The 12,085-nt window shown below is 38.3% G+C and overlaps 1 protein-coding gene across 1 annotated transcript in view; it reads left to right on the forward strand.

Annotated features, from left to right (window-relative positions):
• The first annotated feature begins 1,256 nt into the window (after positions 1 to 1,256).
• Positions 1,257 to 12,085, forward strand: part of opcml (opioid binding protein/cell adhesion molecule-like) — a 56,393-nt gene continuing 45,564 nt past the window's right edge. The window contains exon 1 of the mRNA XM_027012706.2: positions 1,257 to 1,947. Within this exon, the coding sequence (XP_026868507.1) occupies positions 1,790 to 1,947 (158 nt within the window). The 5' untranslated portion in view covers positions 1,257 to 1,789. The remainder of the gene's footprint in view (positions 1,948 to 12,085) is intronic.

Consider the following 12,085-nt stretch of genomic DNA (forward strand, 5'->3'; position numbering starts at 1 on the left):
CGTGTACCTGTTAGTGACCTTGTGAGGTGAACAAGGTGAAAGTAATCACAAAGAATATCAGGGTTGTGACTGAATGGCTTTGTGTGTGTGTGTGTGTGTGTGTGTGTGTGTGTGTGTGTGTGTGTGTGTGTGTGTGTGTGTAAAGTTAATCTATCTTAGTGTTTCTTCAAGATATGGATTCACATTACTAATTAACCGAATGCATCTATAGCTTGCTTAGGTCAGCTGGATGTTTTAATTAAACCCATTGAATTAGCATCAGCCATGAGCATCTCAAGGCTCAAGGTGCATCACTGGAAGATATATATTTTTTAATTAAGTCTTATCACACACAATTTCCTCCTTTGACATGTTCATCATCGTTACTCTAAGGAAATGACCTGCGGAAAATGAAGAGATAACCTGGTTAATCCAATACTGAACACTGAAAGCATTTTATTCTAATCTAATATATATATATATATATATATATATATATATATATATATATATATATATATATATATATATATATATATATATATATATATATATATATATATATACATCATGAATTGCTTTTCAATGTATACCTAAACAATTTTGAAACTACAGTTAACACATTATTATTAATACTTAATCTATGTGACTGAAATTAGATTTTATTTTCAGTCTAGACCCTATGTGGAACTAGTGGCAGATATATAAGAGACAAATGAGCTCTGGGGGCAAGGTAACAAAGTATCCTGTAGTACAGAAAATTATACACCTGCATTATTAATGGAAGTGGTAGGTGGGTGTTATAGTGAGGTTACCTGTGCCTCTGAAGGCCTATTACATATAAAAATTAAAACACCTCTGCGTTTATCTAAGCTATTAATTAGACCCAACAAAGGAGACAAAGCACCTCGTTCAACTAAAGCAGTATGACAACGACGCTGTATAGTGAATTTAATCATGAGCATCCTGAGAACAGTTTTGAGCTGTCATTACATGAGACATTAGAAACTGCCTAATACGTGTATTGTGCTATCCTAGCAAAAATAATAGCATGAACAGTGACATGATGTGCATATCATTATCTTCGCATTCTATGAATATGTTTACTTTATGACAATCGGTAAAAATCTTAAACATGGGCACAAAAAGCACGTGAGCATCGTGTTTATTTTGCTTTGCGTTCATATTTGTGTTGTCCCTGAGTTTCAGCGGTAGTCACAGACTACTGCGTTTGCCGGGAGTTTGCTGGTCCCGGAGATAGGCGAGCTGATGGACAGTCAGTTTCCTAACCCATCCGAGGGAGAACGCTGCCTCGACTGTGCGCGTCGCGCGTCTTCTCTGTTCCCGGAATTATTCCCTGCGTTTCTTTTTACGCGGCTTTAGAGCACTTCGAGGCAGTGGTGTGCTTTGCAGTTTGCTGAAACTGCTGCTGTCAAATTCCACGCAATCATTTTGTTGACTCCGTTAAACTGAACTGCCGTTGTAGCGCAAGCCTGGCTGATTCATCTTTGAGGGTGCATTCATCCCTTGGAGATCGCAAACTACATACAAGACAGAGGACTGCATAAATTCTTCTGATTCGTGCTGTACATTACACAGACTAGCAGTCTCAACTGGTCGGAAGTTTCGAGGAATAATCGGGAACATTTATCCTAGGGGAAATTAGTTTGGGGGGAAATCGCTCTCTTTGGAGATTTAACGCAGGATAAGTCGTATCGGGTTTTTTTTCTGAGGATTTGGTCTTAGTGCTTATTTCAGTCCTATTTCACGGAGTATTCAAGCTGTGGAAGTTTCGGCGCAACGACGGAAAATGGGCATAGCTGGTTGTCTTGTTCTGCCTTGGAAATGCCTGGTTGTAGTCGCTCTAAGACTGCTGTTCCTTGTGCCCGCAGGAGTGCCAGCACGAAGCGGAGATTCTTATTTAAAGGACAACATCACTGTCAGACAAGGGGACAGTGCTGTGCTGAAGTAAGTAGATTTCATATGTACATTTCTTTATTGTCGTATGCGCAATAATCTGTGATGCGTATCGAAAGTCTAACGACAGGGAATTTCATTTGGACCTTCCATTCTGGTTATATACGTTATTTACAGGAAAGGAACGCAAAATTTTCAAATCTCTCAGCTTTATGGATATGTGTTTTTTAAAAGCATTTTATAAACATGGACTCGATGTGTGAGTGAGTCTCTTTTGCTGGTATTACATGAACTGCATAGATCTTGAGAGGTTTATTGTTTATAATCAGTTTATTTTTATTTTTGTGTGAATGCATAAGCACTTTACTCAAGTAGCCTATGTTATGTTGGCAATTCTCATCTTATGTCTCTCTATCTGTCTCTCGCCCCCCCCCCACACACACACACACATATTCAGACACACGGACACAACCAGTCACACTTGCATTCTTACACGTACGCACACGCACACGCACGTGCAATGGCTTGCACATGCACACATAGAGGTATTATGTGTTGGCAGTACCATCTTTGCTGTCTCGGACTCCTATAACGATATAAGTCTCAGCCAGGTGTATAGGATCCGATTCACAGCCTGTATTCTCGGAAAACGGAGCAAAGTACATCTTATATCATCTCAGAGAGTGCTATTGCCCAGAGCGTGGTGCCAGCCACAGCAGGGCTCTTTCTGTGTAGAAACAGAGTGTGGCCTGTGGTTCCCTTCTGACGGCACACGCGCGGCAAAGAAATGTGTCATTTAGTTTAGAACAAGGCAGCCAAATATCACTGCAGCCTAGAACAAGAGCGCTCTTGGTTGCTGCGTGTTCCTTAAATGAGATGATGAATAAGCAATTCTTTTCTAAAAGATATTGTTCATATGAATGCCTGTTGGATTTTATCCCATGTTTGACACACAATAAACAAAGCTGCTTTTGTAAATAGATTTTGTGAATGTTTTCAAGTGTCTTTTTAAATTATTTTTTGTGTACCAACATAGACTACTGCACAAAAGAACTGAAGTTTTTTTGTTGTTTGTTTTTTGTTTTTTGTTTTTTTTACCCTGCCTGTGTTGAATGAAGAATGAATTGAGGACATATTTCACTTGTATCTGTCTGATTAATAGACATCAGCACTGTCCACTAAAGCTGTGTTTGCACCATGGGAATGGAAGCATAAATAATAAACCCAATGTTTTAAGGACAGCAGCTTCAATCATTTACTTTGATTCATTCATTTACAGCTGTTTCATCAATATTTAAATGCCTTCAACTGTCAGCTTATCACTAGTTTTTACATGTTCCATGTGGCTGTTTGAGATCACTAATACCCAAGCCTTCTTGCATAAGCATGGTCCAATATACTTTGCACTGCCAATCCAAAATACTTTGCATTGGTTTAGTGCTATTATAGCTTATATGATAACTAGAAACAGAGCTATAACACCATTTTGTGTTGAAGTAAAGGGGGGTTATAAGGGGGGTATTGTGCTTATAATGATGTAATATTATTGGTAGCCTATATATTATCCATCGGAAGCCATTTTAACACATCACTAATGTTGAAGATCTTATGACTGCCTGTTTCCATGCAATTCACTGTCACCTGACATTCTATGAACAGCCCTCAAATAATTGTACCAATCACATGCATTTCTTGCTCTTTCCACTTTAGCAAAACAAACAGAATCTATTTTACCAAACAGATCCATTGTCTAGTAACAGTCACTTCAACACCATTGGAAAAACACTTGATCTGAGGTCCAATAATGAGATCAACATAATTGGCAATCCTTGACTTCTGACTCTGAAATCTTAAACCTCTGTTCTGCATTAGACTCAGTGTACGGGGGCACTTCAGTGACTCTCTGAATCTCATTTCTTGCTCCTTGTTCCACTCAGTCCTGCCTCTTGTGAATTAGTTGTGTCATACCATCTGTCAACTCAGACTGTTGCTCTTTGCACCACTCAAGTGAACCTTAATTCTCTCTTTGATTGGGCCTGTGTGAATGTGGGCTTTAGTCCATTGCTATATTTGATAGCTAACTTTAGCAGTTGTGATTTTTTTATGCTTATCCAACCTTACAGTGTCACCTGTCTCCATGCACAATGCCGAGGGCCATATGCTAGGTTTTAAATGAATTAAAAACTGTTACCTTAGGTTATTTTTGAAGAGCATGAGATGTAATTAGACATATCACCCTGGCAGAGTGTGGGTCATTCTGTGTGAGTTTACTGGGGTTCGAAACTTCCACATCCTGCGGTCACTGTATAGGGAGACAGAAATCTGATGTCAAATGCGATGTTTGAGTATACTATGAGTAAGTGTGTATTGATGTTGTGTGCTGTGTATTGCTTGTGTGTTCATTACATGCAAATAACCTTTTTAATTTGTAACAGAAAATATCAGCCATTTTGTATGCAGAGGTTTACATAAACTTTTAAGAATTTCATAAACTTTGAGTGACTAGAAGTAGAGTCGCATGCAGGTTAGAATTCAACAATTCTAATGAGAATACTAGAAGGGTAATCCAAATAAAAGTCAAAAAACAAAAAAATAGTCCAGGAGGACTGCTGAAACATTTCCAAAAAACACTCAAAGTACCAGAGAAGCAAACGAACAGGCAGATAAAACTGACAGTGAGCAATCAAAAGAGCAAAATGCAAGTTCAAAACCATAAAACAGGATAGTACAAAGAGCCACTGTAGAAACTCTTAGGTAATTGCAGAGCAAGACACATGTAGGTTGAAATAGACAAATGCATAATGCGAAACTTGACACAGGTGTCGCTAATAAGACGGGGCTCAGGAATGGGGGATTATGGGGAGCATAGTCCGCTCGCCACAGGCTGGGAGCCGCTGGCGTGACACAAACATTTCTAATTCTAGACCCTCAGAAAATGAAAAGCAACAAAGAAAAAAAAAATCACACAATCCCTTAATTTTCACATTTACAGGGGAATGCAATAGGTGCTCCAGCTGGTCCACAAAGGTTATTACAACAGTTTAGCTGTTTGTTTAGTGTGTGCTTGTGGCACAAATTTGACAAGAGGCGTTTAGGAGGCTTTTGAAAACCAGCTTCACAGCCAGCAATAAGCACTACAGTGATGAATGTAGGTCAGTGACTTGTGTAATGATTCTAATTGATTACTATGAGCATCTAATGGTTCCAAAATGAAGAATCCCTGAAACCTTAAATGTGATTAAACATTTTCCTGATACAGCTTTCCTATTATTGTTTTCACAAATCATTTCTTTTCAACCAAATATCTGGTTGTAATTTCCCATTATGATATGATAACATGTTTTTTTTAGACCAGATGTTGATCAACAGAACATACAAGCAGAACAATTAAAGTTTAGCCTTCGGATATATGACCTGGACCACTTTAACCTTACCTGCTTTATTTAAATTAATTAAAATACATTTAAATTAATTAATTTAACCTCTTAACATTTCATATATCCCTGCACTATTGTTAATGCCCTTGATTTTGAGTTCATTACATGATCATAATATTTCAGATAATATCTGTTTAAAAATGTTAAAGCGGTCGATTAGGAAGATTCAATGTATTTTTCAGGAAAGGTTAAAGATAAAAATGATAGATAATGGTTACAAAAATGAAACTAATTTTCATTCTGGTTGAAAGCGCTTATGCTAATTTGAATAATTTAGTTCTAATTTGATGACATATGTCTTTTATAGTCATACAAATTACAGCTAGAAGGAACTACATAATTGATTTTTGTCATAAAAAAATTAAGTGAACGTTCTTTGAGTGCTATCTGCAGTTTAGAAAGAAAGAAAGGAAATATTTTTATTGTGGTCAATATGGCCAGATTATATTAATTATTCAGATGTTATAAACAACATTAATTTAGGAGCGGTAACCTAATTCACATTCATTCACAGACACGTATTGATATAGGAATTTGAAATCACATGTTCATACAGGACCTTAATAGAGAGTTCTGTTGCATCCCCTCTACTGTTTATACACACCTGCAGATGTGCTGCCATGATTTATCTTTCCCCTGAAGAAAAGCCATTTCAGATCTGCCAGAGCAAATGAAGGGTGGCAGACTTATCCAAGCCAAAAGCCATGAGTTCTGCCTGAAAGAGCAAGGCATTTCAAAGAGAAAGCACTGTCTGTTTGTTTGTTCCCTTCTTCCTGTCCCACTGTGGAAAACACAGCATTATCATTGAGTCATTTTTCTCTTACTGCATGTGAAAAGCCATCATGTTTTTGAGTTTGACTACAAGGCCATAAAGGTTGTGCAACCTTGGGATAGACTGGAATAGACTGACGGGCACTTTTTCAAATGACATTTCATAGATGAAAAATTATGATTCGCCTGGTTTGCCATTAATTCTTTTAACACTAATGGAAACTAAATCCCAAAATATGAGCATCTGCCAGTGCTTTAATTGTTCATTCAGACACTTACCCAGAATATGAATATTGAACAAAGACTTAGCATGCAATTAGTAGTTAGCAGTACTGTATGTACAAGCCCACATTTCTTGTTCAAGACAAAGATGATGATTGCAAGCATATGAGTGTAAGCATTGTTAATTAGTAGGCAAAAGAGTTTTTCTGCAAAATTTAAAAAAATGCATTTCATGATTGACTCTTAAGATGTTCTGGAATCTAAAGAAATTATTAGATTAGGTTTCAGTGAATTTGAAATGAAATGGCTAGTTTTATGACACTGGTCACATTATTACTATAAGGGCATCAAAGGAGCAATGAGCTTGTCTTTGTCATAGGATTGGTATCCCTCGTCTTCTTGGTTTTGTTTGAATCACCACGTCCAGTTTTTATAGCTGTACATATGTGACATTTTCTTTTCAGGGGAGTATTTTGCTATTTACTGTAGCAGGACGTATATTAGTACACAATATGTAATTTAAAATTATCTATTGTCTTGAAAATAGACTGTATAGTCCATTTGCATTTGATGAGTTTCAAGGTTTCTAACATTCAGGTGGAGAATCTTCGGTTGCACTACAAACCTGTTGTATTGGAAATAATGTTCTCACTGGCAGTGGTATTGTCCATGCACTGACGGCTTGTCCTTCATCTATGTCCGCAATGGTCTGAAATTGCATGTTTACTCAACAGTTTCTTTTGTTCATGAAAAGTAACTAATTATTGCAAGCATTAAAACTGGCTAGTGTGTCGTTTATTTCTTTGAAGTATTCAAAGATGCATTCAGTGATTTGTAAACAGCAAAAGGAATTGCACCATTCATCATGGTGATGAAAGGAGGAGTGCTGAATAAAGAACCACTGTTGAACATTATTGATTGGCCTGAAGGTCCTTCTCTGAGGCAGGCTGGATGATTAAGTCTTAAGTGGCCACCCCCTGACCTCAAGCTCTGGATTAAAGACTGTTTGAAGAACCCTCACCATGGAGATCTCACCCCATCAAACAGCATGGGACAAGAGATTTTAGTCTCATTTCTGTATATAGAGGAGGTGGATCCAAGTTTTGATGTTCTAAGGGCATTGTAAGTTCTGCTTTCCAATATTCATTGTGCAGTTTGGTCTTCAGTGCTTGCAGTGGTTTCACTGTTCAATCTGAAAGGGTGAAACAGCGCAAGTGCATTTCGGTTGTAGTTCACTCTTTGCCTTCTGTGCAGATGAATTAGAGTCTTTTCAGTCTGTGTCAACATTAGCAAAAACTGCTTCACGCAAAGCATTATGTTTTCAAAAGTTAAAAAGTATCGGCACTTCTATAAGTAGAACATTTGCAAATAAATGAAAGTCCAAATTAGATGGGCATGCAGAGGGAATGTGTTTTCACCGGAGCCACAGCTTTTCTGCCACTGATGGGAGTGAGAGTAATCAATTGTCTAAAGGGCTATGATTGGAGATATGATGATATCATGATACAATTATAAAAACTCTGATCTATCATACCCTCTCAGAGTGAAATTATGAATTTTACAAAAAGTTGGGTAAGAGAATCTATTGCCGTGAGATCAGGAGGGTCAGTGTTGTTGTTGTACTCGGAGTACATTGCTCTCATTTGTCTGCCTGAGGGTGGATACATTTGTCCTGAGAATAATAGAATGTTTCTGGACCGTGTCGGAACATCTGATAAAATTAGCTCTGGAGCAAGGGCAGGCTATACCACCTTCGTAAAGCTCCAACAGGCATTTGTCCTAAAGATCCACTTTCTACAGTCAAAGTTTCTTTGGGTACTGTGTGCACTGGGCACCTCGGGGCAGCTAAATGTCATTATTGCCAAATGGCAGTAAAGAAATAGCCGTTAAGTATCGCCACTGCAGTGCTGTACCATATCAGAGGGAATTTGAGCAAATCATATTTACCATTACCATTGCTAATGGAGGGGTGGATAAATAGATGAATGAATGGATGGATAGAAGAAAATGATAAAGGAGTACAGGTGCTTTTAACAATGTCTTTTTTAGTATGCAGCATGAGGGGAATAAAACTCACCCTGAAGTCTGTTTGTGTACCCTAACATTGAGTTACTGGCTGATTTGTTATGTTCATGGTGATTTTCTGAAGGTGCCTGTGCTCTACTGCTAGAGTGAGCCAAACAGAACTGATTGTGTGGTCTGCCAAGAGTAAATGAGACTCCAGCACACCCGCAGGAAGTCTGAATCTTTATCAGAATGGTGACAGGATGGAAGCTCTTCCTCATCTATTGCTGAAAATGGTGCTCTAGAAGACCTTCATTCTCCTGGGCTGGGAGCTAGTACATTGGTACAATCTGCAGATAGCTGTTTGCAGATTCATGAAATTGCTCTTTATTTTTGGGCAGACAGCATCTCAACAGACCGCAAATGCATGTTTGTTTGTGTTTCTGTATGTTTTCAGTCTGTGTACATATTTGTATTGGCAGCACAGTTAGACTAGCTTAAGACAATGGTTGGTTATTTTGTATTATTTCCACTGGTGCATAAGTTAGCGTTTATGTCTGAGAAATTACCGATTGCAGTGGGCCTTTCTTACACAGAACTGTTGTGTATCATGAACTGAATGATAAGATGATGTGGGAAAGCTCTGAAGTCTCTGAATAGTTTCATGTTCTTCTCTGCTGTCTACCTAGAAGTACAAAAAAACAATGCTTTTATTTAAAAGTGACTGCATTAGGAGCAGGTATGATTACTTCTAAAATAGAAATGTGATTCTGTATTTGGGGTGGGTACTGAGGTTAGGATTTAAGTAAGCCCCCCCCCCCCCCCCCCCCCCCCCCGATCAGCTTAGGTGACAAGTCTACAGAAACCTGCTTATTAATTGATTTGAACAGGCTGGAAGAACAGCATCAAACAATTTTGTATGGTTTTATAAATTCATTTAATTTGCACATTTCATTTGATTTAATTTGCGCATAATTCATTTCATTTCATTCACTGTTCTGGAGTAAAATGACACATGGACTACCATGCACCGATTAGCCATAACATTAAAATCACCTAATATTGCCTAATATTGTGCAATTCCCCCTCAGGCCGGCCAAAACAGCTGTGTCCTGTGGAGGTATGGACTCCACCTCTGAAGTGTTATCTGGCACCAAGACGTTAGCAGCAGATCCTTTAAACCCTGTGAGTTGCGAGGTGGGGAATCCATGGACAGGACTAATTTTTCTAACAAATCTTAGAGATTCTCAATAAGACTGAGATCTAGGGAATTTGGAGGCCATTAACTCTTTGTCAAACCAAAGTTTTTTGCAGTGTGGCAGGGCACATTATCATGCTGAAAGTGATCACTGCAATTAAGTAATACTGTTGGGTGTACTTGGTCTGCAACATTGTTTAGGCATGTGATACATGTCAAAGTAACATCCACATGCATGTCAGGACCAAAGATTTCCCAGTAAAATTTTTCCCAGATCATCACAGTACTGACACCGGCTCGCCTTCTTTCCATAGTGCACCATCTCTTCCCCAGGTGCTCCATGGTCCTGTTCTGTTGCTCACATGCCCATTAAATGCACTTTTGGTGGTGGACAGGGCTTAACATGACCACTCTGACTAGTCTGCAACTACGCAGCTCCCTACACAGCAAGCTGTGATGCACTGTGCATTCTGACACTTTTCTATCATACACAACATTACATTTTTCAGCAATTTGTGTTAAAGTAGTTCTTCATTGGGATCAGACCAGACAGGGTAGCCTTTGCTCCCCATGGGCTTCATTGAGCCTTGGGTGTCCATGACCCTGTTTTTCAGTTCACTGGCTGTCCTTCCTTGGACCAGTTTCGGTAGGTACTAACTACTGCATACTGGGAACATCCCTCAAGCTGTTTTGGTGATGCTATGACCCAGTCATCTAACTATCATGGTTTGACCCTTGTCAAAGTCACTCACATCCTTATGCACACCTTTTTTTCTTGCTTCCAATAAATCAACTTCAAGAACTGATTGTTCACTTGCTGCTTAATATATTCCACTCTTTGACAGGTCACAGTGTAACCAGATAATTAGTGTTATTCACTTCACCTGCCAGTGATTTTAATTTTCTTGCTAATCAGTGAAGTATTTTGTATGTAATAATTCAGTTTCAATATTACTATTGTTTGTCTTATTGCACAAGTTGTTGCTTGATTTTTGGAGGCGTTGCATGAGCAGATGGACAAAAAGTCAAAATGAGCATCTAACCTATTAAGCAGCACCAAAATGCATAATATATTTCTTAGGGAAATGTAAGAACAAGCTCACAGTAATAGCCTCTGCAGGCAAACGTTTCTGTGTACAGATGTTTATGGGATGGGTGTCAAGTCTGCTTTTATTAAAAAGAAAACTATGCAAACTAAAAATACATTTGAAAAATATTACTCTGCTTATCATGGTGTGTAGTCTCACTTCTATCTCGGTGATATTTTGGATCTGTCAGTATCTGTCTGATTTTACCATTCGATTTGAGCGCTACAGTTTGCACTAAACCGGGATGAGCACCCTAGGCATATATCCCAGCTACACCAAAGCCATCACTTATAAACCCTGAAGCTTGGCCTTGACAGCTATTGATGGAGTGAGAAGTCCGGGGTTGAAGTAAGCTATAGTCTTCCTATGAGGAACACAAAATCATCGATACTCTTTAGCCATTTTTATCTTATAAATATTGTTTTTGATATTTGTTATACAGTCTCCTGTAAAGTGTTTGGCTCTAAATCACCTCGGTATCGATTCATTTATTTCTGCTTGTCTGGGAAGTCTGTCTCTTTCTCTTTCTCTTTCTTTTATTCTCCCTCTCTCCCTTTCTCTCTCTCTTTTTAAACATGCTTTATGCAATATTCAGTGGTTTGGCAATTTTAAATGTATAAATTCATGGCGTCTCTTTTTGCCTTTCTGACATGCTTTATGCAATATACAGTGTGTTGGGAACTGTAAACACATACATGCACAGACTGTGTGGCAGTGAGCACTTGCTGAAAGTATGAAACATTTCATTCCTTGCCTTTGTGATGTTTTGCAACTGGTACTGTAGCATTACAGGGTAAATCGCATCACCTTTGAGCAAGTTTAAGCCACTTTAGGTAGGTGGCAGGTGAAAGGAGGTTGAGGCTCTGGCTCGGTGAGCTAAACTATGTGATTACTATCATAGCAATTCATATTGGAATGAATTCGTAGATGTGCTGTTGGTTATCTGACATTTGCAGTGCTTTATACCTTGGGCCTAACTAAATGTCTCCAATTTAATTATGTTTAAATTTTGTCTAAGTGGGGATCATAGTCCGGAGTTAATGTGGTGCACCTGTTTACCACAATATTTTGACAGTGGTAGGTTTTCTTTATAATATGTGACAGGATTGAAATTTACAGTGGAAAAACAATTTGAGTGGTGATAATTAAATCAGTGATTTTTTTCTTTCGGGGGTGGGGGTGGGGGGGTCTCTTTAAAAGTTTTTATTGTGTGAATTGGAAAGTGTAAAGGCACTGTAGCATATTAAAAGCTATAGTTCTTTGATGAGGTCTGTGTAGCCTGTTTCTGAAATTAAGGCAAATGAGCAATATTTAAAGTAATTGCAATTATCAGCATCAAAGTTAACTGATGAGAGATTAAGTTCTCTTCTCTGGTCTGTGGGTTTTGAATAATGCATTAATTTTTTATCTACATTTTAAATCTTTGGTTACATCACACTTTAATCATTTCACCTCACACAGTGCTGTCC

Source organism: Electrophorus electricus, chromosome 17 (genome assembly GCF_013358815.1).
Source record: "Electrophorus electricus isolate fEleEle1 chromosome 17, fEleEle1.pri, whole genome shotgun sequence".
Classification (NCBI taxonomy): Eukaryota; Metazoa; Chordata; class Actinopteri; order Gymnotiformes; family Gymnotidae; genus Electrophorus; species Electrophorus electricus.